The 26,066-nt window shown below is 33.5% G+C and overlaps 3 protein-coding genes and 1 pseudogene across 3 annotated transcripts; 1 reads left to right on the top strand and 3 right to left on the bottom strand.

The window, feature by feature from the left end:
- Nucleotides 1-70: 70 nt before the first annotated feature.
- Nucleotides 71-2,258, bottom strand: LOC112797812 (pentatricopeptide repeat-containing protein At5g48910-like). Its single transcript, XM_025840910.3, has one exon. It carries the CDS (start codon nucleotides 1,858-1,860, stop codon nucleotides 394-396), a length of 1,467 nt encoding a protein of 488 aa, XP_025696695.1. The 5' UTR covers nucleotides 1,861-2,258; the 3' UTR covers nucleotides 71-393.
- A 2,337-nt stretch (nucleotides 2,259-4,595) lies between these two features.
- Nucleotides 4,596-7,437, bottom strand: LOC112797811 (transmembrane emp24 domain-containing protein p24delta7). The gene is made up of 4 exons (XM_025840908.3): nucleotides 7,033-7,437; nucleotides 6,397-6,606; nucleotides 5,830-5,906; nucleotides 4,596-5,277 (listed from the first exon to the last, which is right to left on the bottom strand). Exons 1-4 carry the CDS (start codon nucleotides 7,264-7,266, stop codon nucleotides 5,133-5,135), a joined length of 666 nt encoding a protein of 221 aa, XP_025696693.1. The 5' UTR covers nucleotides 7,267-7,437; the 3' UTR covers nucleotides 4,596-5,132.
- A 1,140-nt stretch (nucleotides 7,438-8,577) lies between these two features.
- Nucleotides 8,578-12,432, bottom strand: LOC112797810 (cystathionine gamma-synthase 1, chloroplastic). The gene is made up of 11 exons (XM_025840907.3): nucleotides 11,736-12,432; nucleotides 11,419-11,522; nucleotides 11,224-11,297; nucleotides 10,959-11,127; nucleotides 10,715-10,774; nucleotides 10,407-10,610; nucleotides 10,208-10,294; nucleotides 9,998-10,105; nucleotides 9,394-9,489; nucleotides 9,162-9,280; nucleotides 8,578-8,919 (listed from the first exon to the last, which is right to left on the bottom strand). The coding sequence occupies exons 1-11, from the start codon at nucleotides 12,184-12,186 to the stop codon at nucleotides 8,796-8,798; spliced, it is 1,596 nt and encodes a 531-aa protein (XP_025696692.1). The 5' UTR covers nucleotides 12,187-12,432; the 3' UTR covers nucleotides 8,578-8,795.
- Nucleotides 12,433-18,394: 5,962 nt separating this feature from the next.
- LOC112795383 (GDP-fucose transporter 1-like) lies at nucleotides 18,395-20,268 on the top strand (annotated as a pseudogene).
- Nucleotides 20,269-26,066: the final 5,798 nt, after the last annotated feature.

The raw sequence follows: 26,066 nt of genomic DNA, 5'->3' as shown, positions 1-26,066 counted from the left end.
ATAAAAAAAGATAAATTTCAGGTTCTAGCTTCTACTTATCAGTGCAATAAAAAAATTTTAAAAAAATAAATAGATAAAATCAACAATTCTCATTTCGATGAGTTTCAAACAGCATGAACAACTTTATGGCGGTAAGATGCATTGATTTCTGAAAGCCTTCAATAGTAAGGACAATCCAACAATAATTGCAACAAAACTATTGCTTGTTGCTGGCTAGTATTTACAATAGTGTCAAAAATCAGGAATTTGGAAGATTCCCTGTGGACAAATCTGCAGCAGAAATGAACTAGAACAATAAACTATTTGCATATCATTAATTGTGATACTTATGCTGTTAACTACGTATAATTAGGAATTAACTATGCATCAACAATATATTGACTGCTGTAGCTTTCATGCATCCACCCAACTACAGCCAGGAGTTTTTCTTGCTCCACTGGCTAACATGGCTTCCCTCATCCCGTTCGCTTCAACCGGTCGGCCGGCAGCAACATAGATGTCACGGAGAAGAATATAGTATCCCCCTTCATCCGGCTTCAACTCCAATAATTTCTTTATAACCTTCTCTGCTATTTCTACATCACCATGAATCCTGCAAGCACCAAGCAGTGCTCCCCAAATCACATCATTGCAGGGAATAGGAATGCTTGTAAGGAGATCATATGCCTCCTGTAGCCTCCCGGAACGTCCCAGCATATCCACCATGGCGCCGTAGTGCTCAATCCTGGGTTCAATTCGATACTCTCTTTTCATGCTCTCAAACAGCCTAATCCCTTCATCGACCAAACCCTTATGAGTATATGCAACTAAAAGCGCCAGAAGTGTCACCCCATCTGGCACAACCCCAGAACGAATCATCCACTCAAACAACCCAAATGCATCATTGGCATTACCATGGTTTGCGCACGTAGAAATCATTGTGTTCCATGTGATCAAGCTTCTCCTCCTCATGCCGTTGAATACATGCCACGCCATCTCCAAGCATCCACACTTCCCATACATATCGATCAGGGAATTGCAGAGTGCAACCATCCACATAAACCCATTCTGCTCTATGTACTCATGCACCATCCTCCCTGTCTCTATGTCTCCCAAATTTGTGCAAGCCGAAATCACGCTCACCATGGTAACCTCATCCGGCCTCACCTCAGTATGCCTCATCTCCCAAAACAACTCCAACGCTTCCTGTGGAAGCTTGGCCTGGGAATACGCGGATAACATTGTGGTCCACGAGACTACATCCCTCTCAGGCATTTCATCAAACACCCGTCGCGCAATTTCTAGCTCCCCTGCTCTTGCGTGTGCGACAAGTAAGCCTGACCAGGACACAACATCAACCTCTAATCCCACTCTTAAAGCCTCCTCAAACACCCTCCTTGTCGTCAAACTCATCCCCTTTGCTGCATAAGCATGTAACAATGCATTCTGCACATAAAGGTGGCAGCAAAACCCGGCCTTCAAAACGGCACCGTGAACTGAACTAGGAAGGAGGTTGGTCTTGGAGGTGGATTTAAGCAAGAAGGTGAAGGAAAACCCATCTGGAAAGATACCCTTTTGGCGCATAAGGTTAAAAAAATAGGTGGGATACGAAGGGATGGAAGTGCTGTTGGAGTGGCCACGGATGAGAAGGTTGTAGAAGAAGGTGGTGGTTGGTTGAGGCATATGATCAAACATGCGGTGGGCATAGGACAAGTCCCCGAAGGGCGACACTGCAGCGAAGCGGAAAAGCTTGGCAAGGACGAGAGGATGGTGATGGAGGGAGGCGCAGAAGGCGCGGGCATGGAGGACCTTGAGGTCCCGCATGGAAGTGCAGGTTTCTGCCATGTGGGCAAGTGTTGATGCAAGTATGCCATTTTGCATTGTTTTTGAGGTAATATGGTTAGTACACTCTATGGAGGATAACTGATTAACCGTAACATTCTCAATTGTTAATCATGTTTGGGGAAGAGACTGAGGTCTTTAGTTTTTGCCTCTTGTTATGTTTTGTAACAATATGATTGCAGCATTCATGAAACTGGTAATGATTGAGTTCCAAGTTCACAATTACACAGAAACTATAGGAACTAATTCTTAATTAGTTACTATTAGTTAATTTTAGAGTTTAAATTTATAATTTAAAATTTAAAGTTAAAATTTTTTATTTAAAATAAATAAAATAATTTTAAGGATGTTAGCTAATGTTGGTTAAAAAAAAAATTAAAAAACATTACCTAGCATTACTGCTTCAACAAGTGCTACCTTCTTCCCTCATAACTTGAACAATTGAAACGATTTTCATGGTGTTTTTTAACAAATACTAACCAATTAAATTCTACTCGATGATACTAGCACAAAACTTTTTGTACTAAACAGCATTTGTATCGATTTATCCTAAAGTAATTCATATTTTAAATATAAATTACTAAGACAATTATTAGTCTACATGTACAAATCTTTTTGTTAAATACAAAGTTACGCGGTTCTTCTTCGTGTGTCTTTTTCTTCTTTGTATTCCTCCTCCAATGTCTTATTTACGTTGCTCCTCCTTTTTTTTCATTCTTTTTTCTTCTTCCTGTATTTTATCCTTTTTGTCGGTTTTTTTTATTGCTACCTGTAACTTTTTTTCTTCTCCTATTTATATTGCTTTTGCAATATTATATATTTTTTTCTTTGTTTAATTTTTTTTCCCAAAAAGAATTATAAAAAAATAAAATAAGAAGATGAAGAAGAAGAAGAAATAATAGAAGATGAGGAGGAAGAAGAGTTTTGAATTATGCAAAATTTATCAGAATTAAAATACACCAAAATTTCTTAACAATAACTAGGGATGGCAAATCTCCCCGAGACGCGGGGATCCCTGCGAGGACTGCCCCGAATGGAGATCCGACTATGGGAAATTTTTTTCGTGGGGATGGGGACGGGGGACAAAATTCCCCCGAGGCAGGTGCGGGAACCGAGCGGGGATCCCCGCCCCATCCCCGCTAATCCCCAAAATTCACAAATTTACTGAATTGTCATTAATAGTTTATTTCTCATATATGTTATTTTAGTCATTTCACATATATAGAAACCCAAAACTCCTAATCGTCATTTACATAACCCTTCTTCAATTCAGAGATCTCTAACACTGTCCATACTCCATCCAACCTCTCTACAGTCATTCTCTCGCCACTCTCCCTTCTCACTGCATCGTCACACCTCATGGTGCTATCACCCTCATTGCATTGTGCTCTCTATTTGCGGCGTCTCTTTCCGTAACTATGTCGTCATGTCCATTTTTCTCTCTGTTGTCGCGTCTCCTACCTCATCCACTACTCTGTCCTCTGGCTCGCCGTTGGTCTCCCACTGCGTATTTTGAAAGAAGTCATCATCTTGTCGTTTAGACTTTTTGTATAAAATCTTGCTATTTTGTATAGGATTGATACTTGCAGCTCTATTCATATGAAAATTAATAATTAGTTAGAACTATCAGATAAATGGAGAATGGGGTCTCCACGGAAAATGGGGCCCTTTGGGGAATGGAGATGGGGAGGAATATTCTCCCATGGCAGAGAACGGAGACGGGGACGGAGAGCAAATCTGGGGAAGAGGATGGGGAGCAGGGAGGCATTTCCCGCCCCCGCCCTTTTCCGTTGACATCCCTAACAATAACACATAACTTTCTTAGTTTTTACACCATAATTTTGTTACAAATGCACAAAAATATTTTCTTTAGTGTATCTTTTTCTTTCTTTTTTTCTTATTTTTTTTCTTTTAGTTGAATGAATGTAGATTCATCCTCTTCCAAGTAATTTTGCACCATTATGTATTTCTTCTTCGTCTTTGTTTGATTTTTTTTATTATTGTTCAGAGAATAAAATAAGAAGAAACTTAAAAAGGTAAAACAAAAAGAAAAAGATGAATAAAAAAAAGATGATGATGATGAAAAGAAGAAGAAACAACAGCAAAAGATGAAAAGGAGGAGGAGGAAAAAAAAGATTTTCAAATTATGTAGAACTTATCAGAATACAAATACACTGAAATTTCTTAACAATAACACATAAATGTTTTAGTTTTTTACACCGAAATTTTGCTACAAACCTCAATTAACTCAAAAATGCACTAAAATTTTGCGACACACAAACTCAGTTTGAAAACAACACACAAAAATTACTGACAAAAATACATCCAAATCAAATTTTGGATCAGGCAACGCTATCAATATGGCAAAAATTCTATGATAATGATAACAATAATAACGATAATGATAACGACGATACATATAAGAAAAAGACGACGATAACTATAACGATGATGATCATGATGATGAAGATGATGGATGAGGAGGAAAAGGAATGAGTAAAAGAAATTTCGATGAGAAAAGAAAGAGAAAGAGGAGGAGGAGGAGGAGGTGTTGATAACGACGATAACGAAAGAGAAAAATAACAAAAAAGAAGGAGAAAGAGTAGAAGAAGAAGACGAGGTATCAAGGGTGACGAAAAAGAAGAACGTGCAACAGGAGCTCAAAGAAAAATGTGCACGCGTGAGTGTAAATGATTTGGTTAGAGTTATTAAATTAAATGATGTGTATGTAAAGATTAATTCTACTAACTAATAGGACTACTAAGTATATCTAATTAGGAATTCTTGTCCTTGCATATATAATATATTACATAGCAAAAAATTTACTCCCTTTAGCAAAATTTTCATCTCACAGTTAAAACATCAACAAAAAGAAAAATATATAAAAATAGAAAAAACTAAACTCTATTTCATTGTACATTGTAGTGTCCAATATTTTCTTTTTATGACACAAAGGTACACAAACACATAATTTGGTTCCCTCTTAAGCGGTGGTACACAAATTTTGGGACATACACAAACCACTTTCAGCAATATTTTTTCAACAATATCCTGAACGGAGTTTCAACGGTGGTAGGATAGTGGTTATGATGGTTATGATTTAAAGACAAAATTGACATTTTAGTAGAAGATTAATTTGTGTATTGTGTCCTGTTCTTCATTACCAAGCAAGTGTAGGAATAGTGTATTTGTATCTATGTACCTAGCATCTATGTCTTTGTGTCTATACCTCATCTCAGGGTGCGCACTAGCCAAACGCAACCCAAGCTAGCAAAAGAATGAAAGAATTTTGGTGTTAAGGAACTCTGTACTCAGAGGACCTTCTTTCTCACAAAATATAACTTCAAATGCCATAGTTGCAAACCAGCCACAGACAAGCAAACCAATAATGAAAGTAAGCTGAACGTAAACATCTTCTTGTTCGTCATTTTGTTAAGTTCTTGCATCTGTTCTTCCCTACAAAAGACATTTTGGGAAAACACTTTCATTATGATGAATAAAATTAGAAAAGCCACTAGAAGTGGTAAAACAATGAAGTGTTTGGATAATGTGAACGAGATGTTATGCTCAGATCTCATGCTGTTTATGTACCCAAGAAAAATATAAAGGCTTAAAATAGAACCTTATTATCTACTATGTAAAACAACTTCCTTTCTCGCCTTGCTTAAAACTTTCATGTCAAGTTGCTTATTTGATTGCATCCCTAAGTGCTTTCTTGGTAGAACAAAAACATAACTAATACTATAGCAGATGTAGGGAACAACATGGATCACTATTGTAAGTATAGTTGATAGCATTACAGTGCAGTTAAAATGGTCTTTCAGAGTGTGTATGCACAATGTTTGGACTAATATGCATAACAATATATTTCATATAATTTCCATAAAGGAATATTTAAAGCCAAAACACCTTTTCATACAAAGTTTATTAAACATAGAAACATTTTATAGAAAAACAAAAAATGTCAAGATCAATATGCTTATAGGATGAAGTCATGAACATTAATACCTTTTACGAAGATAAAGCATCTCATAGTGGATGTTCGAGAGAGTATCAAATAACTTTTTCAACTCGAGTTCCATTGCCTAAGAAGACGAGACAACACATTAGAAAACATGCAACCATACCCACACTGATTATTAAGCATCTGGTATAGAAATGCCAGATATTTCACTGCATTTTAATCAGTCATAAACATAAGAGAGAACTAATCATGCTGACTTGAAAGAATTCCAAATGATCCCTCTCCAACCTATACAATACCAATCACACATATACATGAAATGCTAACTCAAGGAACATCAAGTATGTTTGGTTTCCCTGCTCCAGTCCCCAAAATCAATTTCATCACCTCATAATTGATTTTGGATTCTCTCCATCTTGTCTGGTTTAAATTCCAGGCTGTGTTAGAATCAATTCTGAGAGATGGAAAGATAGTTTGCATGCTATCAAACAGAAATCACTATACATTAAAATCAACTCTAACTACATCAATTCCTAAGGGATCTATTCTGCTTCCTAGAATCAATTCCATAAAATTAAAAACATAATTAAAAACAAATTAGGTACACTTACTTCAACATGTCCTTTTTTAGCAACCTTGGACCAGTCTTTGATAGTGACCCCACTTTTCCAGTCAAAATCAATGATCAAAGTTACCGCCGGAGTGTGATCAATTGCCCAAAAACAAGCGGTGTAGTCACCAGCCTCTTTGGAATTAAACCAGAAAGTACCAGAATCCACTGTTTCAGCATAGTGATAACTGATCCCTCGAGGTGAACTCACCTGCCCCAACATTGCAAATAAAACAAAATATTATTATAACAATATTATTATAACAAAATATTATTAGAACAAAATATACTACCACTCAGTATCTGTTTAAATCAGGTTTTCTGAGACAATTTGAAAAGAAATTTCTAAAGAAAGAAAGAAAAGAAAAAGATCATGTCCCAAAATAATCACTTTCTTTTTTCTCTTATAAGTTATAACCTTCCAGATTAGTGATTACTACTACTCAGGATGTAATTAAATAATCTTAGCTATGTTAAAAAAATTGATCATAATTAAAATGCTTCTCAGCAAAAAAATTAAATAAAATCTTGACGTAAGTTCAAAGAACCGCAGGTACAGAATCTGAAATTGAAGATATACATGAAAAAAGAAAAGTAAAAGCTAGGGTTTTGCAATTGAGTGAAGGAAGAGCAATACCCTGACAGTGATCTTGTGAGAATTGGGTATGGGATGCCCTTCGTTTGGGTTAACAATGATGTAATTGCCGACACTCATGGCATTGTCGCTGATTTCCTCCGATATGCACTTCGTGTGCCCCGATTTCAGCTCCAACTGCACCGATTCCACCAAGCTGCAAAGTAACAAGGAAGGTGCAACAACCACTATAAGGAGAAGAAGATGATGAAGATGAAGATGAATAGAATTCCACATTTTGTTGGGGAAAAAATGGATTGAATCTTCCTCGCGAATTTTCGAGGTTCGAGAGAGTGGTGATGAAGAGTTGAACGGCGGGAATCGAAACGGCGGGAGCCAAGCGAAAAAGATTTTAGAAACCAGTTTTTTGAAGCTAACCGTCAAGAAGAAAAGTTATTACCGAACTATTACTTTTTTTTTTTCTCGCAGAAGGCTTTGACATTTGATTATATGTACAATGTGTTTTAAGTCACCAAAAAAATATGTACAATGTTTTTACTTAAGAAAATTTAGATCACGAAATTAATTTTACAATTTATTCATATACCAAAATCATCCATTAAAATCAGTTATTAATGTATTTATTTATAAATATATGTGTAGTTTAATTTATTTTTAATATATATTTAAATTCTAACATGTATTTTAGTGTACACACAACATAATCTTTAATTTTATACTCATAAAAAATAATATTTAAATGCAAAATTAATTTTTTTTAAAGATAAATGTTATTTTATTAATATAAAATAAAGGTGTTTTCATAAAGAAGTACAAAAGAATTGAGTATTTTCATTTATCACCAAATGTGACTGGAAAACTAAGAGGTTAAAGAAGAGTAAAGTAATAGTAAAAAAAATTAGCAGCATCAGGTATGGCTCATAAATTCACAACACTAAACTGCTGGTTTTTTTTCGCTTTCCAAGTGCTCCAACACAGCACCACTATGAAGAGGGTCTTTTGTCTTTCTCTAAATGCAAAATTAATTTTGTTCAATTGATAAGTAAATTTGACATTTTTATTTGATTTAAAGCAAAAATTATAAGTTATGATAACCTAATAATTAAATGACGTAATAAGATATAAGCTTAACTTAGTCTTGTTAATGAATTAAATTGAACCATCTAAATCTATAAAATAACCTATTTGAGTTGGTTATGTGATCATTTACTCTTCCACTTAAACAAATGTTAAATATCTAAATTTTGTTTTGTATATGTAACAAAAAACATTTAAATAGAATTTAAATTGAGTCACCAAACAAAAGAATTTAAATTGGCCCTTGACCTAGTAAGATAAAAATACCTTTAAATAGAATTTAGATTTTATCCTTGACCTGTCAAAATAAAAATACCAGTGCAAGAAAAAAAAATCTAAATTTATAAAATTCCATCTATTAAGAAATCAAATTAAATTCTTTAAAAAACCAAGTTGAGTTTTACACATTAGGTTTATATGAATTAACAATTAAAATTGTTATAGTAATGTTTAACTATGTAAATAATATTTACAAAAATTTTAGCTAAAATTTAGTAAAAGATATTGTGATGGAGGTAGGATAAAAAATAAATTGAAAATTTTGATAGTTCAAGACATTCAAATGAGACATCATTCTTCCAAAATAGCACAACAAAACATTAGGTGATCAAAATTCAATTGATTCGCTTATACATGATAATGAAAACAGAACAAAGAAGACGAACAACGAACACTAAGGTAAGTGCACATAGTGCATACTGCATACTGCCTAATTGCCTTTTAGTATATTATATGGCTTCCAAAGCTTGCAGAACATCAGCCTTCAAATCCTCAAAATCTTCAACTCCAAAGCTGAAGCGAACCAAGTTGTCATTAATACCATACTTGGCCCTTTCTAACTGAGGAAGATCCCTGTTCCACAACACATGAAACCCTTAATATACATCAATAACCAAACCTTATCTTAAAATAATATTTCATTAATTTGACACCAAGAAGTTTCAAGCAAAAGGAACAATTAGAAAGAACGACGATGCTAGTATAATTACGATATGCAGTGCATCATACACATAATATATTAACCATTCAAAATACACAAGGGATAAGTGTTGATCATTAATATGACAACTTAAAGAACAAATTCAAATGAGTACCAGTAAGACATGATAGCAGGTTGATCCACAATGCTCTCACAGCCTCCAAATGAGGGTGCAATATATGGGATTTTCAGTGCATCAACAAATTTTATGGTGGTTATTAGATCTCCATCAATCTGCATGATTAGCGATGGAATTATCAGAGTTTGTCAATAAGGTTATTAACACCACACAATTATAGAGAATGTTATGGCTGGTTTCAACCACAGATTTGGATAGCAATCATCACCTCAAAACTGACAACACCACCAAAACCAGTCATCTGCCTCATGGCAAGCTGATGTTCAGGATGACTTGGCAAGCCTGGATAGTACACGTGCTTCACCTGCCAATGTATTGTTTCATTAACGCCAGTTAACATCAAATGCAGAACTTAGCATTTCATTCTAGAATCAGTTATATTATATATGATTATAGTAGCATCATTCCGAATTTGTGAAACACTAAAGTGTCACAAATAATTATATGTATAATTGTATATGATGATAATTACACACTATACACGCAATAAACAACTTATCTGAACTTTCTTTTCTACAAGAAATGAAAAGTGAAATAACACAGAGAAGAGCCGGTGGAAGAACACATACATATTTGCTTCCAGCGTATGAGGAAAACAGTTATAAAAAGAACAATTAATTAAACAAACACGACAGATTCGTTGGTTTTGGGAGAAGAAAGGATGCCAAATATTTATGACAATGTGTTTTTATGCCATTGTATGGTGGATTTGGTTGTAGCATAACTCATGCATCTTTAATACAAGGGTTTCCAGCAAGCAAAATTTCTCGGCTAGGATCAAGCCAAACATTGTAATATCAACAGAACCATACCTTGGGATGTTCCTCTAAAATTTTGGCCATCCTCAATGCTGTTGAATTCTGCTGCTGTACACGAAGATGCAGGGTTTTCAAGCCTCTAATGAATAGGTATGCAGCATTCTGTGAACACATTTGCACTATGTCAGGGAAGTTATCAATTGCATATTCTTCACTGCAAGCATACACCACAAACTAGGGCTCTGCACTGAAGAGATGACTAACCGGATTAAGAGTACCACCCAAAACATGATGCAAAGTACGAACTTGTGAAACCAACTTATCTGGACCACTAATGTAACCACCAAGGACCTGAAACGAAGGGGAAAAGTTTCCTTGATACTTAATAATGAATAGATAAAATGTACAATGTCTGCATCGCTGTCTACCACCAAATTAGGTTTGAAAGAGCAAAATAACTAACATCATTATGACCCCCAATGTACTTTGTTGCAGAGTGCAAAACAAGATCAGCACCAAGGGCAAGGGCCTTCTGGTTCAAAGGCGTTGCAAATGTACCATCAATGCAGACCAAAGCCCCTTTTCTGTGACAAATCTCAGAAACCAGCTTAATATCAACGCATCTGAGGAAAGGATTGGTAGGAGACTCAGTAAAGAATAGAGACACCTGCACAAATGCACAATACAATGTGAAGTCTAGAACATCAAATAATTCCAAATCTAAGATAGAAAATCCACAGAAGGAGACCAACTATTCTCTCCAACACTAACATTGTTCTCCTCCAATGCAGATTCCAAGGCTGTAACATCTGCTGGATCTATAACAGATGCCTGCTCATCAAATTGAAAATTTATTAGAACAATAAATAACATATTTACAAATCTGAGAATAATTATGAAAGCAAAAAAGGCATGTGCTCCCAGTGCAAACAACTTAAGCAACCTTAACAATCACAGCGACATAAAATAGCAAAACAAAATACATTCAGATCTCCAAATAAGTGTGATCATGTACCTTGATTCCCATCTTTGGAAGCACGGTCTCAATGAATATTCTAGTCTTCCTGTAACAATCTGTGGTGGTCACAAGATGTCCCCCAGCTGGAACTAGTGCCATCAACAAAACTGTGCTTGCACACATCCCAGACGCCATTATCAAAGTTGATTCGGCCCCCTCCAGTGCACTGGTTTATAAAGATAATATACCTCATTAAATGTCAATAATAACACATTAACATGTAAAAGCACTGCAAGATCATGATCGAATCAAACACACAAACCTTAACTTCTCCTCTAAAACTATTGTTGTCGGATTTCCATATCGCCCATATTCAAAACTAAATTGGCGTTTCTCCTGCAACAAAAACAGATGACAAATTTATCAACCCTAATAATTGAAAATTTTCTATTACATTCTTTCAACATGAAAACTTCATGAAGTAGAATGAAGCTTTGAACAATTGGAAGTATAGTACCTTGAAATCAATGAGATCAGCGGTTTTCTTAAAGAAGTAAGCAGAAGTGTTCACCACAGGGGTGGTAATTGCATCAGTTACAATACCCCTACCTAATCTTTCAGCTGCATAAAGCCCAATGCATCACCAAGTAATTACATTAAGAACAACATCAAAGCATCTTATAGATTATGTAAACAAGTTACAAAATATTATCAGACATCATTATAGAAGCAAGCTTGATTGAAAATCATATATAATAATCACAAACGATTAATATTACAAAATGAAAACTGAATAATTATACAAAAAAGTGAAAGAGAAAAATGTTCACGTACCGGCATGAATCGCCATGCTTCCATCGGATTTCAAAAAAGAATAACTAGAACTATCAACCGAACCACTGAACTGTACAGGCACAGCTCCGTTTCCGCCAGCACCGGCGGAAACGTTATCGTCGGCGGCGATCTCAGCTGAGATCGCCGCCGAGGTGGCGGCAGCGTCAACGGCAGATGCCGCTGGAGCGCTGCCGCCGGAGGAGTCGGCAGCTGGTGCATTTGACCAAGATGCGGCGACGATCTGAGCGAGGCCGATGTTGCTGCAGTTGCGGCGAGCCTTGGTGCTGAGCTGGCGATGGAAGTTTGGAGGGAAGCGGAGGATGATGGCGGAGGGACCGTAAAATGCGGCAGAGTTGAGGCGGCGGTTGAAGGAAGGCGGAGGTGCGGAGAAGTCGGGATTGGAGCGGCAGTTAAGGGCAGAAAAAAGCTTGTGAGAAGTTGGAGCTGCCATCTTTTCTTTTTTTTCTTTTTTTCTTTTTCTTGTTGTTTTTGGATCTTTGTTTTTTGGGGAGAAGGATGAAAATTTTGGTAAGGTTGTCTGAATTGGAAGAAAGTAAAGCTTATTATAGAAGGATTTAGGGGTGGTTGTTGGAATGGATCGGAAGTTTGTCGCTATTAGCCACTTCTACTCCAACTTGTCATAGTGAATCACACACTTGGATTCTGACTCAAAAATCAGAATACTACTATTGCCTTTGAACAAGTATATTAATTATTAAATAAATAAATATAGCTGTTGCATTTTGATTGGCCATTGTTTAGGGATAATTCATCTTGATTTTGGGCTCTCTCCCAAATAAAGTACGATTTTATTAATTTATATCCTAAAAATATAGGTTAATCATATCATAAAAAATATTTTACAAAAATTAATTTTTTATATTTTTAATATATTAAAAATATTTAAAAATTTTATTATTATACTTTTTAAATATATTTTTAAAATAAAAGTTAATTAAATCTAATAAAATAATAAATATAAATAGAATAAATAATAAAAATAAATGTAAGTATTTATTAATATATACAATTTTATTAACTTAATTTTAAAAATACAAGTTAATTTTAAAAGGTATTGTTTTATATGTTTTAAAAGTATTTTTATTTTTTTAAAACTAAAAACATAATCACATAAGAATATTATTATGACGAAGAGTATTTTTTAATGGAAAATAAAAATTATACTTTTATAATAAAAAATATTTAAAAATAAACACATTATTTAGATATAATTTTTTTAAAATTTAGTTATAAACATTAGTTTTTTATTCAATTTTACTCTTTATTATAAAAACTTTTATAACCTTTTTTATTAATCAAATTAAAAATAAAATAATTTTACTTACCAAAACTATAAAAAAAAATTACTAATCCAACCTGACTCAAAATTCAATTGACGCCAACCATCAGAAAACTGAAATTTTGTTGAGAATTTTATATTTTTTATTTTTCAAAGAGAGCATTTGGTTGAAAAGGATGGAACACCCGTCAGCTAAGTGATACTCTTAAGTCTTAACCTAAATGGCTAAGTGCTAATATCTGATTAATGAAGATAACAATAATACGTATGCACTCGTTTAATAAGATAGAATAAACAACTAAAATAGCATTCGAAAATTTATATCACTCACAAAAATAATTGCAAAAGATCTTAACAATAAATAAATTTTTAAAAAATTTAAAAATACAACAAAAAAAATTAAATATTAAATATATATTTTAAAAAATTTTAAAAATTAAATTTTGATATAATTTTTTACAGATATTATTAAAAAAGTAAAAAATTTTCATTCTTAAATTTTAGTAATTTGACGTAAAGTAAATTTTTTAAAAAAATATTTAATTGTGAATGATTATATTATTTTAAAAGATAAAAAATCTAAAAATTAAATTTTGTTTTGTATTTTTGTGTGCATCTTCTAAATATTTATTTAAATATTATCACAAAATTTCGAATGAAAAGATAAATTATTTGCAAACTAAAAAAGTCTTTGTCATTAATAAAAAATATATAATATATTGGTTATTTTTATCGCATTTTGATATCATCTAAAAATTATTTTGTCGATAATATTTTTTATGTCCTATTTGTTAGCATATGAATCTTTCGATACTGGATTGGTAATTAACTCAATAAAATAAGAAGAAGGGACAAAAATACACCTAAAATTAAAGTTTACACGCTGAACATAATTACATTTGAATCATTTAATTGGTCAAGCGTACACACTATTTATTTACTCCGACATATACATTCATCCTTCCGATCATCGTGTGGTTTCGTTAGTTAAAGTGCACATGTGGGACTTTAGTCCATACTGGCAACATCACTGTGAGTGATGTGTTTTCTTGGTGCTAAATCAGATTAAATAATTTAATTTTATATTTAAATTATTAAAAAAATTAAATTAAAAAATAAAAAGAATTGAAATATAAATAATTAAGTTTGTTTATGATGGATCTAGTTGAACTTGAGAAGGAGATTGAATCAAGTTAGCTTAAAACTTAAAGCTTCAAACTCTATTTTTGTTGTAGCACGATTTGTAGGAGATTATTTGAAATAGTCTCATACGCAGAACAGTAAAGAGTAGGGAAGAGAAGATGAAGACCAGCATATATCCTGGTTCGGATTCTTTGTGCAATGAATCCTACGTTCAGTCTCCACCACAAACCATGGTGAAATTTTTACTAATCATTCACAGATTACATACACCAATACTATTGAATTACTCCCTAATTCAACTAGTATCTACCCCCTAAGCTTTCATCACCAAAAGCTTAGCTTCCCATAGTACTGACCCAACTAGGAAGGGGAATCAACCAGATTCAATTTCTCCAAGTGCTAACCCAACTTGGTAAGGGGAATTAATCCTAGTTCATAAACCCAAAATATATCAGAAATTAGTGGCTATTTTGTATCACTCTTGCCTTTTCTCTCTTGCCTTTTGAACCTCACATAATTGCCTTTTCTCAAAACAGAAAATAACGCAAGATAGCCATAACACAAAGATCAGAATTAAGCTTGAGTAGAAGAAAGAGATTCCAGCTCTGTGTTAGAGATGGTGCTCTAAGTGTGTATTATCTCTTTCTTGCCTTCAAATGGTGGAGTGAAGCCTATTATATATCTTCAACTTTGCTTCATTGTAGCTTCATCCTTTTGCTTGTCCTTGCTGCCCGTTGGAGCTGGCACAGTTAGCAAGCTGTCCTTCTTCACCATGCTCCACTATCCCTGCTGCTGGAGGAGCTCGTCCACTACCTCTGTGGTCTTTTTTCTTGCTTTCTTTCTTGGCATGCTCTTCTTTTGTATTCTGCTCCATTTTCTTGCTGCTGCTGCTCTGTGCTCTTTGCTCGTTGGTGTTTTGCTCAACCACGATCCTAGTATTGCTCAGCTGATGTCCTTGGGTTAGTGGTTGTCCTAGTGTCCTTTCTTGCTTTTACCGAGCCACACCTGTCCTTGATGTGTTGTTGCTTTCTTTGTTTTCCAGCTGTCCTGTTTTGCTCATGATGTAGACAGCTGCCCTTTTTCTTTTGCCAAATGCATAGTCTTTCATTCTTGCTGAACGGTGAAACAAAGATGAGGTATTGGGCTTGTGCATTTACTTGAAACACCAAAAGAATGAACAAGTAACATTGTTTGGTTGTGAGAGAATTAATGGGCCTGCCACAATAAAACACACATTAAACAATATTGGGCTTTCAACCCAATTGAATGTTTGTCATCATAAATTAATCCAAAATCAAACTAGGCTCAACAGTTTATTATTCAACGTAAAAGACTTTGCACTTTAAGAGAGTTAGAAAGTCCTAACAGAGAGGCAATATCATTGCGGTGAAGACATCGCTCGATTGAACGTTGGAGGAGTTCTTTGCTAGTTTACTCAAAGAAGGCAACCTATACCACAATATCGACGATCACGCACTCGAGATATCAAGGGAGAAAGGATCAAAAGATACTAATTTTTCTAGTTCCAACTATGCCGATTATAATTAAAAATGCTCTTAGATTTTTGTTTAATTACTACTTAGTGATTGTTATAAATATTAGGTTTTTCTAGATTTAGTAATGATTATGAGAGTTTTATTTTTTTCGTAGATGTCAAGTCACATCACGTTTGTATATCACCTAAAAAAAAGGTTGGAGAGAAATTCAAAGGGGTTTTCGTATACAATGGAGGTGAAGTATTTTTAATACCCAGAATTAATGTCAATACACTGAACTTTTTTTTTTCATGGAGGGGTTATTCAAGGACTTGGGATATATGCATTGAAAGAATTTTTACTGGGAGAAACCTGATGCAGAGGGTGGTATTGCTCTTAAGTTAATTAGGCTTGATAGGAATGTGATGAACATGTATGAGGATACAATTAGGAATAATGATAGAGTGGTACATATATATCGAGAGCATACTGTATGTGGACAATCCAACTAAGATTGAGGTGGTTAATATAGATGCAGAAGAGGTGCATACCTCTGAAACCAAACCATCCAATACGAATTCAAAGACCTTAAACAAATCACTCAATGGAAGAATGAAAAAGAGAGCAAAGGACTCTAACACCAACTAAAAATCATGTTCTAAGACTAAGAAAACTCACAATCATAATAGGCCACAATTCATTTCAGACATCTGTTGCACAATCTTTAACTTCAACAAGAAGATCCCACTAAAAAAAATAATCAAAAATTAAAATAGGCCAACCTAAAACCCAAACCTATACACAACCTGATCTAGCCACTAAAGCCTAATTCCAGTCCAAACCAAATCCATCTGTAGCCGAAGCTCAACTCATACAAGCTAATCCATCACTTGTGGCCTAAACCCAACCCACACAAGTTGATCCACTACTAGGAGCCCAAATCCACTACCACACAAACTGAATCACTACCTCAATATGAATCTAGTGCTCAACCTCAATCCTAAGTTACACAAAATAAGGTCCCTACTCAAGAATTAAGAGACAAGCAAAAGAACAAAAGAACTTCTTATAAGAGGCCAGCTCCGAGTGGACAAACCTTTGTGTAAGGAGGCAAGGGTGAAACTCTTAAGGTATATGTCCCTCGTCCAAGGACTAAGTCTTCAGAAAGTGATGATAATGACTCTGACCCAAATTACCATCAATATGAATATGAGGAGTTGCACAACCCTTATTCCTCAGATTATGAGAGTGACTATGAGACAGAGCGCACTGTTTGGCCTCAAGAAAATTCAAATGATGCTTTTGGATCAATATATTTAGAGCTTGAGATGGAATTTGATACTATGGACTAATTTAAAAGAGAAGTTAGGAAGTTCAATATACAAATTGGAAGGAGTATCATGTTTAGCCGAGTGGAGCCTAAGAAGTGCGAGGCAATTTGTCGTGATGTTAATTGTTCTTGGACTATCTATTATTCAAGGTCTAATGAACCAAAGAGCTTTCAAGTAAAATTTTTTGTGAACTAACATGTTTGTGTAAGAGGTCACACTAACAAATCAGCTGATAGAAAGTGAGTTATTGAACAATTAGAAAAGAAGTTAGGAAAATTTAAAATTTCTGAAAGTGAGGCATGGTTTAAGAGAGAGTTTAATGTCACCGTTAACTACAAGAAGATATAGAGAGCAATGAAGAAGGCAAGGAAAATATTGAGGGCTCGGAGAGGAAGTAGTATGCTGAGTTGAAAGATTATATTCTTGCGCTATTGACAGTTAATCCAGGAGCAACGACTGACATAGACACAACCCTTATGCCTGATTCTCTCTTGCTTTTCAAGAGACTTTATATATATTTTTATGCTTGCAAACAAGGATTCATACAAAGTTGTAGACTATTTATTAGACTGGATGGAACATTCCTAAAAGGATATTATGGTGGATAGTTGCTTACAATGGTGGGGTAAGATGCTAATAATCAAATCTTTCCCATTGCATATGCAATTATTGACTCAGAGACAAGAGATAATTGGAGATGATTTTTAGAACTCCTGTATCGTGATTTGGAAAACTATAGGATGCATGGTTGAAACTTCATGAGTGAGTAACAGAAGATAATTACTCACTTTTCTTTGATTATGCATTGTCTTTTTTCTTGATTTGGGAAACTTTTGTTGTTAATTATTGTTATTTGTGACTTTGTAAGATCTTATACTAGCCATGAAGGAGGTAATGTCCCAAGTCCATCATAACTATTGTGCAATGCATATTTTGGGTAACTTCACTAAAAGGTGGAAGGATAAACAATTAAAAAGGATAATTTGGAAGTGTTGTAAAGCCACAACTATTCGTGAGTTTGATACTGCAATGATGAGGTTAAAGCGAATCAACAATGCTGCCTGAAAATACTTGGATAGACTTAACCTAAAGACTTGGACAAAGACACATTTTAGTAAGTGGCCAAAGGTAGACAGTGTGACTAACAATAGTTGTGAGACATTTAATGAAAAGATTTTGATGTACAAAGACAAGCCAATTATCATAATGTTGAAAGAGATCAGAGTACATATGAAAATGGATCCTCTCCAATTTTTTTAACACTTGACAAAATACAGTGTGATCTCTCACCTTTGATTCTATAAGTGGGACCAGAAATAAATAAGAGAGAGAGTGATGAATGATTAGATTAAACACTGCACACGATCCAATTTTTTTTCACTTGAGAGGATCCACTCCCGAGTACATATAATGACGGTTATGACAAGAAACAAAAAGTATCTTAGTGGTATTGGTACTATTGCACCAATAAAGCTTAGTATGCTTGAGAGAGAAAAGGAGAAAAGTAACAAATGGACTCTCAATGGGCAGGTGATGACAATGGAAAAATATATGAGGTTGAGAACCATTCAACCAAGGTTACTGTGGACTTAGAAAATCAAAAGTGCACCTATAGGTTTTGGCAGCTCACAAGCTTGCGTTGCAGGCATGTTTGTGCAGCACTTGCTCTGAGAGATCGTAAGCCGGAAGATCATATCCATAACTAACTTGGAATAACATCATATAACACAACATATGAACATAATATCAATCCTGTACCAAGTAAAAATTTTTGGAATAAGGCCGAAGAATTTCTCCTACTGCGTTTCCATTTCAAGAAACCTATTGGCAGATCAACAAAAAAGATAAGAAAAGACATAAATAAAGCAAGACCGAACCCCAACCCACACAAACTTAAAAGAACATATGGAGCAATATTTTGCAAGTACTGTAATGAGGTATGAATGTATTTTTTTTTTGTGTCTTCATGTTGAAAATACTTCTAATATTTATATATTTACATCAACATATATTAAAATATTGTTGAGTGGTCATAATAGTAGGAGTTGTCAAAGGAAACTTGATGATATAGCTAATGAGGTAGCAGCTATGAAAACAGAAGAAGCTGCTATTGCAATTGGAGGTCAAAACCCACTCCAACCTACACAAGCACCACCACCACAAGAGAACCCTCAAATTAATGCATCCCAACAATAAAATCTAAATCATACAGTTACAGTTTCAAGACTCAAATCTAACCCTGTAGTCTCAACTAAAAATAAAAGAGTTGGAGGATTTTTAATTTAATTTTTTTAATAATTTAAATATAAAATAGAATTAGAATACTAACATTTATACCCATGAACTTTGTGAATGCTGAAAAAAATACTCATCAAACACAGAAACTAACATTGTACCCATGAAAGATGGGTTCTATGCGACAAAAATATCCAAACCCTAATTTTTTGTTATTTTTTAATAAAATTCTCAAATTATCCCCATCCTTTATCTTCTTTTTCAAATTCCAAACTTTCACAACTTTCGCAACTTTCACTACCATCAACACCTTTTTTATTACTACTGCCTCCCATCCCCCTCTCTACAGAATCTCCTTTTCTTGCGATACGCACTCTGCTCCAGTCTCTTTGCCATCATCAACAAGTACGCCATCACTCAATTCAACTACCCCGGCCTCTTAATCGCACTCTAGTACCTCACTTATGCTCTTGGAGTCAACCTTCTTAGTAGATTAGGGATCCTCTGCCACGACCTCTTCACTATCGACATCGCCAAATGCTTTTTTCCGGCCACACTCATCTTCGTCCTCGCCATCTTCACCAAGACCAACTTCCTCCCCCACGCCAATGTCGACACCTTCATCATCTTCCGATCTCTCATTCCTCTCCTTGTCGCCCTTGTGGACACCGTCTTCCGCCACTAGCCTTATCCCCAAACTCATTTTTCTCCATATCCTCGTCGGTGTCGGGATATGTCGCCACTTATTCTACTTTTATCTACTTATTCTTTAGCTTTTACTTATCTAGTCACAATCACCACTGAGATGATTTACATCAAGCACATAGTCATGAATCTAGGGTTGAACACTTGAAATTTTGTTTTGTACAACAATTTGTTGTCTCTCATGATTGCGTCTTTGTTTTGGTTCCTTACTTGTGAGAATCTTTGAGGTTTTTGATGTTCTGAGATTCGATTCTGGGTGCTTGTTTGATCCTATAAAAAAAGAGATGATGGTAGTACTGGTGATGGTGATGGTGATGGTAGGTGGTGGCAGTGGAGAGGGATAGGGGAGGCAGTGATGATAAGAGAAGGTGTTGGTGGTGGTGAGAGTTGTGAAAGTTTGGAATTTGAGGAAGAAGATAAAAGGTGGGGATAATTTAGAAATTTTATTAAAAAGTAAAAGAAATTAGAACTATGATATTTTTGTCACACATAACCCATCTTTCATGGCTACGACGTTAGTTTCTTTGTTTGATGGGTACTTTTAATCAGCGTTCGCAAAATTTATGGGTACAAATAGTAGTTTATTCAATTAAATTATGGGTAAAGTATATTTTTTATCCCTGAAGTTTGACAAAAATTTAAAAAATACCCCTAAATTTTATTTTGTTTCAATTTTGTCCCAAAAATTTTCGATTTGCATCAAATATACCCCTAACGGCTAAATTTTCAAAAAATTTAAGACCAATCTAAAAATAATGCATGAAATTATGCTTGATTTACTTGTGTTGAGGGTTGTTCTTATGAAATGGTTGTTGAATTGGCCTTAAATTTTTTTTAAAAATTAGCCGTTAGGGATATATTTGATACAATTCGAAAACTTTTGGGACAAAGTCGAAACAAAATAAAATTTAGGGGTATTTTTGAAACAACTGTAAAATTTTAAAGACAAAAAATATACTTTACCCTTAAATTATTTAAGTGACATTGCCAGCATGGACCAAAGCTTCTCACATGTGCATTTAAACTAACAAAGTCACACGCTATGGTCGAAAGGACGAATGTGTCCGTTGAAATAAATAAATAATATGTGATTCAAGTATAATTGTTGAAATAAATAAATAATATATGATTCAAGTATAATTGTGTCGAGCGGGTGAACTTTCAAGTATATTTTTATTCATTTTTGGGTAAAATAAACATTTGATTCCGCCAAAACATCTTTACCGTTAATCTTTATCTCACAAATACGCTGCGTTTTGAGTTTCTCAGTGTGACGCCCTAATTTCTGAACTCTGACTCATATAAAAGGACCCTGTTCCAAACCCTAAACGTTTCACCCTTCATCACAAGCTCACAAGTACATCGCAGCTCAGATCTAACTTGAAAAGAGTCTCGCTTTTGAACATTCCACTTCGTGTGTTGCTGAAATTAAGCAGCTTTAGGATTCTACTTCATTTGATTATGTTCTCTTCACAATTGGGATTTCTATTTCATACGAGTTTTTGAATGGTGGGTTTTGATTGTTTCCAATAGTTTAATTTGAGTTTTCAATCCTTGATAATATAGATTCTGGAGTGCACTTTTACCGAGGCTCTGTGATGGCTTGAAAATTATCAGTTGCCTAATTTCCAATGTGCAATAAAAAATATTTGGGCACCGCTTTGCAGATCTGACTCCAATATGTTTGATCCTGCCAGTATCACCCATACATAAGAAGCACCAATTTTTTAGCAATCTGATTTGATTTCATGATTTTTTTGTATGTAAACTATGCACTCCTACGAGGCTCCATTGTCACTATATCATTGGAGACCTAATCTAAAAGTGCAAAAATTAATATTGGGAATTTGTGAATATCACTTAGCAGTTAGAACATCACATGTTTAGCTGCCACAAATTCCCTCACAACAAACCGGTACATAATACAAAAAGTGATGATTTACTTTGGTAAAATTTGTTCTATTTGTATTGTATCATGACAATTATATCATTGGATTGCCTAATCTGAATGTGCACAAATAGATTTTTTTGGGCACACACATTATTACTGTTTGTGCTGGTTTTGCAGTTATCCCCTTACATGTTTGGTTAAGGCCTAAGGTTTCTCTTCATAGAATTTAACTGCAAGTACCTGCTGATTCAGCTTAATCGAATTGGAACTTTAGAGCATGTTTGACAAACATTCACATATTAAGAAATTATTATCAACTACCCAACTTGGTTTGATCGAAAATCAAATAATTATGAATTGAGTAATTTGTATCTTCTCTCTTTAAAATTCCACCAATGTAAGGAGGATGAAATTGTATAAGGGAAGAATTATTCAATTAGAGAGAAATTAAGGAGAATTAAGAGGGAGAGAATAGGAAAGAAGATACAAATTACTCAATTCATGGTTATTTGATTTTGTCACTATTACTCTATTCATAGTAAATTCTACTCCTAACAATAATTTCCTAATTGGGCTATAGACCCATTTTTACTCCTTTCCTTCATTATATCACTTAATGAGAGAATCAAACTATAATAAATTATTGCTGATTTTCACAAACTCTTGAGCATGAATTGGCCTGGCTAGCCCCAGTTAGATCATGGAGGGCGGAGAGGGCTCATCCGGCCATGTCGTCCTCCGCTGCCACCTTGAGGTATGGTTTTGGTGGGGATTTGGCCCCGAGGAAGGGATGAGACCCTTAGAACTTTGCCCTAGCTAGTTGTTTTTCCTTATTCAAAAGTACCCTGCCTGCTAGATTTGGCTGAGCATGAACCATAGCAAAAAGAAGAACCACTGCCAAAACAGCCTTGAGAATCCTCATCTTATATGGAGTAATATGATGTGTAAATAGTTTAGTTGATATTTGATAGTTGATAGTATATCATAGTGCTCCAATGAAGGATAAATTTACAGAGGGGTTATATGCTGAAAAATTCAAGCACCAAAAGAGGTGCTTAGTGCTTGTTTTCCAATCTACTTACCCTAATGTTCTGAATAATTGGTGATTTAATAAAATTCAAGCACCAAAACTTGCTTTTCAATGCACTTACCCCAATGTATGTTCTGAATAATTAGTGACTTTATTGTGTTTTTAAATTAATTCTTACACAGAACATGAGACATATTGTTACTAACCTCATAATGTTTTGATTGACGCTAGTGGAAGCTATTGCATCAGTTTGCATTGATTCATTGAATGTCAATATGTCATTATGATCTAGAGGGAGCTTTGTGATTTGCATCAATTGACAAATTAATCACTTTCACTCCCCAGTTTTTGTTTTTGGTCTTTAAGTTCTAGCCCATCTGAAGTTGAAGTTAAGATAGGCCCAAGTTAACCTCAAGAAAACCACTTTAAGTGCTCTTTAAACTCAATCCAAAAATTTAAAGCTTTAGGTCAAAGCTTTGACTAAGGGAGAATGTTACCAAGCAATACATTATTTTACATTTCCAGAAAAGAAAAATGATGTAGCTCCGTCTCCTAAACCAAAAAAGAAGATGCTCTACTACCACAGACATAATTAAGGAAAAAAAAAGAATGGGCCTCAACAGGTGAAATGCCAGTTTGGAAGGAATGGCTTGTGTTATAGGTGAATTTTCTTTCTTCATTGGCAGTTGCTCTGCCAATAAGGCTTATAATGGGGACTAGACCAAGGTTTCAACATCGCTTGGACAATGGGGCTGAGAAGAGTTAGAGTGGAATGTGATTCCAAAGCTATTGTAACTCTTTTAAATAGTAGCAACAAGAATTTAACAAATCATTCTAATTCTTTGATAAAAAACATTCACAAATGGAGGTTGAGAAATTGGAACATTTATTTTGTAAATATTTACTGAGAAGACAATAGAAGTTTAGATTGTCTAGCTTGAAAAAGTTTAGATTTAAATCATGAATTATATTTTTGGTACTTTCCTCTTAGAAAGGTCGTTAGCATTTTAACAGATGATGAACGAAAAACATCTTTATTTGTCTAACTTGTATTTAAGTTTCTTTTAGTTTTATCCTTGTTTTTATTCCAAAAAGAAAAAAAAAAACTAAAATTATAGTAATAATACCAAAAAAAAGAAATACTAAAAAAATTAAATACTTATTAAATTTAAAGATAAAAAATAAAATTGAGTAGAAATAAATCAAAACCACACTAACAACTAACAAGTGTCCAAAACTTTGGAATAACATTGCTTGTGGGTTTGAATCATATTGATTTTTTAAATTTGATTCTGATAAAAAGTAAATTAGTGTTACTATTGATGAAAATGAATCATAATAAAATAAATGTTGTTTGGATTACCTTATTCAAAATCACATTTTTAAATAAAAAATTATTGAAAAAGAACATAAATTTAAATAACTTTTCCATATTACTTTACCATTTTATTTTATATATTTGAATAAATCTTATCAATTAATTTTATAAAAATTATAGCATTTAAAAAACTTGAACGTGCTTTTTATATTTCAAACGCCAAACTAAATACAACATAAATAAGTAAAAATAATTATGACCGTTTTCACTTTTTCTCCAACTTTCACCACCACAATTTCATCTAGTCACCTGCCATCTTTTCTAAAACCTTAACTTTAAAATTTAAAATTTAAAATTCTAATTCTAAACTCTAACTTATATATTCTAAATTTTAAATTAAAAATATTAACTTTTCTTTTTAGAAAAATGACGTTTATTTGCAATATTTTCTTACATCTTGTTTGTACATTTTTCTACGGTATAATCTCTCTTCTTATTAATTACTTTTAATATAAAAAATAAAAAATATAAAAATATATATAAAGGTAGCGTACATATTTTTTAAAATCCAAAAATAGTTAATTATTCTAATTGTAATAATGGGTATGGACTGAAAGAGGTGTTTGTGTGATTTTGACATTTTGAAGATCCCAATATGTAGTTAAGATTTGTTTTCTTGTGGAGAAGATCAAATCCAAATTAAGTCAATTATATTTATCATTGAGGGGCTATATATATATATATATATATATATATATATATATATATATATATATATATATATATGGTTTTTCTCACTCTCTCTTGATGATAGTTGATACATACAACTCCATGTATAGTACATGACAACCAAGCAAAATGAATAGGGACGTGAAAGAGAACCCCCTAAATACATAAACAATGAATTAAAAACGTTGAAAAGCAAGAATGCGACATGAAACTAACAGCAATAAAGTCCCTAGTAAATACTTCTATTATTGGATATGGTTGTCTAAGTAGAGATTCAAATCCAAATAAAGTAACATAGGAAAATCATAAAAAATTAAGTCAATAATTAATTATTAATATAAAATTTAGATGTATAATTTATATTTTAAATGGGTAATATTTTAACTTACAGATATACGAAATATTTACTTGCTGATTTTTTTTATTGTGTTTTGTTATTTCCTTAGCATATATAATCGAAAAAGAAAGTTACCAAGAAGTAAAAATGAAAATCATGAAGTTCACGAAATTCATGCACTCTATCATCAGAATTTATTGTCTAGAGGAAGCATTATCCTTTACCCAGAAATCCGGAGACTTATTAGTCTTTGTTTGCCTGTTAGAAAAGAATTTAAAGTTTAGTATTTTTCCCAAAAAAAAAAAAAGAGATTATGACAAATTAAGTTAATCCACTTAAAGAAGATCACATCAGTTTACAGAGATCGTATCCATGCTATTTTCTTATGAGTAGGATCAGAGCCAAGTTCATAGCATATTTAATGGCACTTAATGAAAAAAAAGAAAATAACACTAAGTTTTCATAAAGAAAAAAAGAATTTAGAATATTTTGTAAGATAGAAAAAGTGAATATTACAATATTCATTGAGATATAATTACAATTGGGATGAGCTCCTCCTTTTATAGAGGTCTCGGATAACATTATCTATAATTAATCTCCTCCTATAAAAAACGTGTATATATATATATATATATATATATATATATATATAAAGAAATTAAATATTAGATGAACATAATTAATTTTTTATGCGTTTCCTCTTTTTTATTCAATTAATTTTTATTGTATCAAAAAATTACTAGATTAATTTAATTGAATTTAATTATCAAAATAACTTAGTTATATAACACTATCAATATACATATAAATATATATATAGAGACTGATTTTAAATAT

This window comes from Arachis hypogaea, chromosome 4, assembly GCF_003086295.3.
Source record: "Arachis hypogaea cultivar Tifrunner chromosome 4, arahy.Tifrunner.gnm2.J5K5, whole genome shotgun sequence".
Lineage (NCBI taxonomy): Eukaryota > Viridiplantae > Streptophyta > Magnoliopsida > Fabales > Fabaceae > Arachis > Arachis hypogaea.
Note: the sequence above shows the minus strand (reverse complement) of the source record. Positions and strands in the feature narration are given on the sequence as shown.

Coding starts and splice junctions, on each gene's coding strand:
- LOC112797812 (XM_025840910.3), bottom strand. CDS start 1,860: ATGCAAAATGGCATACTTGCATCAACACTTGCCCACATGGCAGAAACC.
- LOC112797811 (XM_025840908.3), bottom strand. CDS start 7,266: ATGTGGAATTCTATTCATCTTCATCTTCATCATCTTCTTCTCCTTATA. Junction 5,907..6,396: donor CTAAAAAAGGACATGTTGAA/GTAAGTGTACCT, acceptor TCGTCTTCTTAG/GCAATGGAACTCGAGTTGAA. Junction 5,278..5,829: donor ATGCTTTATCTTCGTAAAAG/GTATTAATGTTC, acceptor TGTCTTTTGTAG/GGAAGAACAGATGCAAGAAC.
- LOC112797810 (XM_025840907.3), bottom strand. CDS start 12,186: ATGGCAGCTCCAACTTCTCACAAGCTTTTTTCTGCCCTTAACTGCCGC. Junction 10,775..10,958: donor TTCCAAAGATGGGAATCAAG/GTACATGATCAC, acceptor TTTGATGAGCAG/GCATCTGTTATAGATCCAGC. Junction 10,106..10,207: donor TGGGTGGTACTCTTAATCCG/GTTAGTCATCTC, acceptor ATGTGTTCACAG/AATGCTGCATACCTATTCAT.